This window comes from Drosophila teissieri, chromosome 2L (assembly GCF_016746235.2).
Source record: "Drosophila teissieri strain GT53w chromosome 2L, Prin_Dtei_1.1, whole genome shotgun sequence".
Taxonomy (NCBI): domain Eukaryota; kingdom Metazoa; phylum Arthropoda; class Insecta; order Diptera; family Drosophilidae; genus Drosophila; species Drosophila teissieri.
Window position 1 is genome coordinate 26,879,602 of NC_053029.1, and position 7,720 is coordinate 26,887,321.

The following is a 7,720-nucleotide window of genomic DNA, read 5'->3' on the forward strand; positions in this document are numbered from 1 at the left end:
TCTTCATTATTAAACTTCACTCTGATTTTGAACACGAATCGCATTGGACGTCTTATCCCTCCTTCTTAAGTTCTTTTTGCCATACACATCTCTCTTGCAAAGAGAAACTCTTCCGACGCATACTCACCAACCTCTACAGGATTGAATCATCCCCGCTCCCCCGCACTCCACACTGATAACTGGCGCAGCCGGTAGGATGTCTTACCATACCGTAATGACTTACTTGTAAGTAAATATTTAAGAAACGAAACAATGTATAATTAAATGTCGACAACAAATTATTATAAAACAAAATTAAAATTGTTGTGACGTTCAGCCGTGCCTCGGGTAGTCAGGGCTGGCCAGGGTCGTCCAGGAAATTTCTTTGTTTCAGGACAGTGGTGCTAGAGAGGAATCCCCGACCCGAGTCCCAGTGATAATGCGCAGAGTTACCCTTAACTAGGCTTAAATATAGACGCAGAGTTTATTCATTCCTTTTATCGGTTGCCTAGTTTCCGGCTTCCATAGCGGGGCTCTTCGTACCTCGCGTCTTCGTCCGGGGACGCGGTCTTCCGTACGCGGCCGCTCCGAATTTCGTCGAGTACCCTGGAATCAACGTAAGCAGATGTTGTTGGACCCTGAAGTCGGCGTAGAGAATTATGTGGGACCCTGAAGTCAACGTAGAGAATTATACGGGACCCTGAAGTCAGCGTAGAGAATTATGTAGGACCCTGAAGTCAGCGTAGAGAATTATATGGGACCCTGAGGTCAGCGTAGAGAATTATGTGGGACCCTGAAGTCAGCGTAGAGAATTCTACGGGACCCTGAAAACAGCGTAGAGAATTATACGGGACCCTGAAGTCAGCGTAGAGAAGTATGTAGGACCCTGAAGTCAGCGTAGAGAATTATATGGGACCCTGAAGTCAGCGTAGAGAATTATGCGGGACCCTGAAGTCAGCGTAGAGAATTATACGGGACCCTGACATCAGGGCTATCCTTCCTGCCGGACTCTTGATCGAGTTTAGCCATCTAAGCGCCATAAGGTCCGTAAATACTATGAAGTGGTATCCTTCCAGGTACATCTTAAACTTTCCGATGCCCCAATGGATTGCCAAGCATTCCTTTTCCGTTGCGCTGTAGTTTTGCTCTGCCTTACTCAGTTTCCGGCTGGCAAATGATATGACGTGTTCACCGTCCTCTGTTTCCTGGGTCAGTACGGCTCCGATCCCCACGTCGCTGGCGTCTGTCTGCAACTTGAACTGCCTGCTGAAGTCCGGGCATACCAATACCGGTGCTTTTGTCAGGCTCTCCTTTAAGCTGTCGAAGGATTCCTGGTGGCGTTCGTTCCACTCGAACTTTTTCCCTTTTCGGATTAATTCCTGTAGCGGTCCTGCTTGCTCCGTAAACTTTGGTATAAATCTCCTATACCATGACGCCATCCCGAGAAAGCTGTGTACCTCTTTGGTGGTCTTAGGGGCTGGTAGATCCCTGATTGCTTCCACCTTTTCGTCCGTTCGTATGCCCTGGTCGCTTACTACGTGTCCCAGATATTTTAATTCCTTTTGGAAAAACTTGCACTTGTCTGGGTTGATCCGTAGGTTCGCTCGTTGCAATCTTCTGAACACTTCTTTCAGTTTTGCTAGGTGCTCTTCCTTGGTTCGTCCTATCACGATTATATCATCAAAGTACGCGAAGGCGAATGGCTCCATCCCTGGCCCGATGATGTTATCCAGTGCTCTCTGGAACGTTGCTGGCGCTGTGGTTAGTCCAAATGACATTACTGTCCATTGGAACAATCCTCGCCCTGGTACCGTAAACGCCGTATATTGTCTACTTTTCTCTTCCACTGGGATTTGCCAATAGCCCGACTTCAAGTCGATGGTGCTTATAAATTTGGCCTCCCTCAGTTGGTCGAGAATAAAGTTCATACGTGGCACAGGGTATGCATCCTTCTCTGTCCTATCGTTCAACAGCCTGTAGTCGATGCACATTCTCCATTCGTTATTCTTTTTCCTTACTAACACCACCGGAGCGCTGTATGGACTTCGTGATCGTTCTATCAGGCCCAGGCTGAGTAATTCGTCTACCTGCTCATCAATTATGGCCTGTTGTTTCGGATTTCGCGGATAATACCTCTGTTTAATAGGTTTGTCGTCCTTGAGGTATATCCTGTGCACTGGTGCGTTGCTGACTCCCTCCATGTTTTCATATATGCGCTTGTTCTCCTCCAGGAATGTGTCGATTTCCTCTTCGGATGGCTCTCGTAGCGTCTCTCCTTCCTCCTCTCGTCTTTGCCCCCTCGTATCTCCAATTCTAATCCGCCACATCTCAGTGTACTTTCTGCTCCCACCAGAAAGTCCATCCCTAGTAGGATTCCGCCATCGACCTTCGGTAGGATCATAAATGTTATTTCAAATCTTCGACCCCCGAACTCCACTCTCGCTCCAAATCCTCCGATCGCCTTCCGCCGTGATCCGTCCGCCAGCGATATTTCCGCCTTAATCCTGATCCACTGTCCCTCTCCTCTTAGATCCTGGAACATGTTCCTACTTATCGCGCTTCTCGTCGCTCCGGTGTCTATTATGCCCTTGGCACTCCTACACCCTATTCCGAATTGTGCTACTATTTGGTAGCCGTCACATCTCATATCGCCTGTTGCTGGACCTATTCTTCTTGCCTGAGCTGCCAGCTTTACTGGCCCAGGCCTCCTCCGTTTCCCGCCTTAGCTCGGCCACACTCCGTTGTCCTGACTTCGTTCCTTCCGCACACCCAGCAGAACAGCCTTGGTGGGTTGCCGCATGTGCGGGCCGTATGACCGGTTCCTCCGCATCTCATGCATATCTCTGGCCTTAGTGCCTGTGGTCCTGCTTGCCCGGTTTGTGCTTCCGTTTGCTCAATTTCCTCCACTTCCTCGGCTAGCTTAAGGAACTCCGTTAGCGTTGTAAATCCGTTCCTCCTTGTGTACAGTTTTAGCTTGCTCCTGCAGTTCTTGTACACCCAATCCAGCTTCTCAGCTTCCGAAAATTTCGCGAACCTCATGAGCTTCCTCAGGCTCATCGCGTACTCCCTTGCTGGTTCGTTCTCTCTCTGTCTCAACTGTGCTATTTGGGTTTGCAACTGCTCCTCGTACCTCGGTGGTAAGAAGTACTCCAGTAGTTCCGTTCTCAATTGAACCCAGGAGTCGATCTTTGTTGGTGTCGTGTTCCACCAATCTATGGCGATTCCCTCCAGTATAAACGGCATTGTTTGGACCAGCTGATCGTGCCGTAGTCCGTATCTGGTGGCCCACTGCTCCATTTTCTCGAGGAATTCCTGCGGGTTCGTCGTCCCCTGGTATCTTATCCCCCAATTCCGCACTCTATCGATTGTTCCCGTTTCCATTATTCCTTCCATCTTTGTCTCCTTCCCGTCGTCCATCCTTGTCGAAAAAGCAGCCAATGTTCTCCGTAAATCCTTGCTTTTCCCCGACGGATCCAATCCGTATTTACTTGCGTATTCTGCTAGTTCGGGTTTTGTTGCCATATCACTCTCCCGGCGTCGGTTTCCTCTAGTCACCACCTTAGCCTGTTCGGGCGCCACCTGTGACGTTCAGCCGTGCCTCGGGTAGTCAGGGCTGGCCAGGGTCGTCCAGGAAATTTCTTTGTTTCAGGACAGTGGTGCTAGAGAGGAATCCCCGACCCGAGTCCCAGTGATAATGCGCAGAGTTAACCTTAACTAGGCTTAAATATAGACGCAGAGTTTATTCATTCCTTTTCTCGGTTACAATAATTACATAGAACTGTACGGGGCTCCCTCGGCCTAGTTTCCGGCTTCCACAGCGGGGCTCTTCGTACCTCGCGTCTTCGTCCGGGGACGCGGTCTTCCATATGCGGCCGCTCCGAATTTCGTCGTGTACCCTGGAATCAACGTAAGCAGATGTTGTTGGACCCTGAAGTCGGCGTAGAGAATTATGTAGGACCCTGAAGTCAACGTAGAGAATTATACGGGACCCTGAAGTCAGCGTAGAGAATTATGTAGGACCCTGAAGTCAGCGTAGAGAATTATATGGGACCCTGAGGTCAGCGTAGAGAATTATGTGGGACCCTGAAGTCAGCGTAGAGAATTATGTAGGACCCTGAAGTCAGCGTAGAGAATTATATGGGACCCTGAAGTCAGCGTAGAGAATTATACGGGATCCTGAAGTCAGCGTAGATACGTAAGTAGGACCCTGAAGTCAACGTATAGACGTAAGCAGGACCCTGAAGTCAGCGTAGATAAGTAGGTAGGACCCTGAAGTCAACGTATAGACGTAAGCAGGACCCTGAAGTCAGCGTAGATACGTTAGTAGGACCCTGAAGTCAACGTATAGACGTAAGCAGGACCCTGAAGTCAGGTTGAGCTTACTCTCCAATAGTTACCACTTGTTGATCCCGGTCCTGATCTTGCTGCTTTCCCGCTCGCTGGTGACTTCCACCTCGGTCGACTCCGACCACGACTGATCATTCTGAGGCCAGCCGCCCGCTTTATATAGCCCTTGGCTTAGTGTGCCCGTATGTCCGTATGTCCGAATTGCCCGACTTAGTGTGGCCGGGTTTCGGAGTTAGTGTGCCCCTCTAGTTATAAGGGCGCGCGTGCGCGCCTTGTTTGAATTTGAATTTGTTTATGATGATTATTTATTATGTTTTGGTTTTATCTATTATTATGTATTATGTATTAGGTATTATTTATTATTTATTATGTATTATTTATTATGAATTATTTATTATTTATTATTGTGCGCGGCCGCGTCACACTGTGAAACACTAAATGAAACCCAAACATCATAATTCTCATATATTAGACAAAGCTAAAACTGTGAAACACTAAATGAAACTCAAACATACATTCAAACATACAATGCCAAGCACACCACAATACGCAAGTGTACCGTACTGCCGCGCTGACCTGGAATCTATCGCTGATCATCACGCCATCGGTACGTACATACGCTGCCAAACATCAAATTTTCATTAAAAAAGTGCAAGTGTACCGTGCTGCCGCGCTGACGTGGAATCTATCGTTGATCATCACGCCATCGGTACGTCATACGCTGCCAAACATCAAATTTTCATTAAAAAGTGCAAGTGTACCGTACTGCCGCGCTGTCGTGGAATCTACAGCTGATCATCACGTACATACGCTGCCAAACACCAATATTTTCATTAACAAATGCAAGCGTAAATTGGTACCATGGTGACGTGGAATCTACCGCTGATTATCACGTCATCGGAACGTACATACGCTGGCAAATGAATCGCCAAAAGCCTCTTTATATACTTATACATTCGAAAACACAACATCAAATACAATACAATACATTCAATTACACATACACCCAAAATGCTCCACCGCACTTGGTTATATACAACGCCATACAATGTAGCCTCAGAGGTATGAAATCAAACGCTGATCGTCATGCCACTGTGGTATAAACAAAGGAATCACCAAAGCTTCTTTGATACATTAAGATATACGATATACATACCCATAGACGGGAATAGATACGCATACTATATTTTAAGATACACGACATACAAACATACACTCTTTTAAATAAGAAAATTTGTTCATTATTTTTTCAACCATACATGATTAGGAAACTTCAAACCTAATGTCAAGAAAGTTCGTTTACAACCGTAGGAAGACTACACGTTCGGTTGTTGGAGTTCCACCAAACACTAGTAGGCCCCACACCCTATTAGGCGTTCTGACTCCCTTCCTCCGATTTCGGAAGAACCTAAATCAATCCCTCTTCAAAACCCTATAATGGACTCAGGAAACGATTCTGCCCGCCCCACTCCATCGCCTTTAGCGCACACTGTCAGTGGTTTTAGCTCTGTAATCTCAACTACGTTCAAACATTTGCCAACCTTTGACGGTACACCTCGTCAATTAGATAGGTTTATCACTAGCGTAGAGGAAATCCTGATGCTCGTCAGAGGAGCGGACCAAACACCGTATGGTCTGCTTACTCTGAGGACCATCAGGAACAAAATCATTGACAGAGCTGACGAGGCCTTGGAACTTGCGAATACTCCATTGATTTGGGATGAGATTAAAAGCAACCTCATCCGCCTTTATTCGAGCAAGAAAAGGGAAGCCAACTTGTTAAGCGAGCTTAACACATTTCCGGGCAACCTGAGCTTGGGGCCACTGTTCTTTGGTATATCAAAGGTGAGAAGCCAACTCTTCTCTATACTTAAGAACAGCGAACACAACAACACCGTTGTAGAGGCAAAAAAGGTTGTCTACAACGAGGTTTGTCTCAATGCTTTTATGACAGGTCTAAGGAAGCTCTCAAAACTTTCGTCAGGCTAAAGTCCCCTTCTACACTTGAACAGGCATATGAACAATGCCAAATAGAGCAGACCTTATACAGGGCACAACACAACCGATCCAACAGAACAGAGCAGAGATCCAACGAATCAGGTAATAGGAACTACCGAAATAGTTACGACAATAATAACCGCGGCGGACGAAACGACCGCAGGGGACCATACTCTAACTCTAATTCTAACCAAAATAGACCGCCTAATTCGAACAATCGTACATCCCAATCCAACAACAATGACAACCAAGCCAATACATCAAACCCTTTCCGAGCACTATCGCATAGTCTGAACAACATAGAGGAGAACCCTCAACCCGATTCGAATTTTCAACAAGCTGCTTCAGGGAGCCAACAGGGTACATTAGCCCAGCTACACACAGTTCATCACTTACTTTCATAAAAATCCAACTATCTCGAATGACCCCTCTTAAGTTCTTATCCGATACAGGTTCTACACACACTTTCATTGATCCAAAATATCATCTTGATAACTGTGTGACCTTAGAAACGCCTATAAAACGCCTATTAAAACAGCATTAAACAATTTCACTATTTACCAAAATGTAACTATACCTTTCCCCCAGAATTCAAAACCCCGGGCGAAATGACCCTACTACCTTTTAAATTTCATTCTTATTTTGACGGTCTAATGGACCTACTATCCTACTTAAAGACAGAAATAGATTTACCTAACCTAAGCTCCAAACTCCAAATACCGTCATACCCTTACACACTCATAATAACATAACCTCAAACATATATAATATATCTGGACATACGAAAACTATACGACCATTACCGGTAAAGAATAAACAAGGCGAATTTTACTTCGATCCTATTATGATCAATGATGACTTAATAATATCAGGTGGTATCTATAATTCAGTAAACAACGCCAGTTATTTTGAAATAACCAACTATAGTGAGACGGACAAACTGTTGTACCTCGAGGACCCAATAGAAGGCACGCCTTACTCAACAGCCGACAGCATTGAACTTTTTAATATCTCGTCCGATACCCCACAATTTCTGAACTCCGCAACCTCCCTACAAAGTCTCCGTGTAGACTACCTCTCTTCCGAAAAGAAACAGGGACTACTTTCGCTTTTCAAAAAGTATCTGGATATCTTTTATAACGAAGACAAACCCCTTACTTTTACCAACCAGATCAAACACTCAATTAAAACTATGGATGACACCCCAATTCACACAAAATCTTATAGGTACCCATATGTTCATAAAGAGGAGGTTAAAAAACAGATAGAGTCGATGTTAAACCAAGATATTATTAAATCTAGTTACTCCCCGTGGAGCGCCCCTATTTGGGTTGTTACAAAAAAGATAACCCCTACAGGCGAACAGAAATGGCGTCTCGTTATTGACTATAGAAAA

The 7,720-nt window shown here is 45.7% G+C and overlaps 1 protein-coding gene across 1 annotated transcript; it reads right to left on the reverse strand.

The window, feature by feature from the left end:
* Positions 1-2,670: 2,670 nt before the first annotated feature.
* LOC122624457 (activity-regulated cytoskeleton-associated protein-like) lies at positions 2,671-3,276 on the reverse strand. Its single transcript, XM_043804002.1, has one exon. It carries the CDS (start codon positions 3,274-3,276, stop codon positions 2,671-2,673), a length of 606 nt encoding a protein of 201 aa, XP_043659937.1.
* Between the last annotated feature and the right edge of the window lie 4,444 nt (positions 3,277-7,720).

Coding starts and splice junctions, on each gene's coding strand:
- LOC122624457 (XM_043804002.1), bottom strand. CDS start 3,276: ATGGAGCAGTGGGCCACCAGATACGGACTACGGCACGATCAGCTGGTC.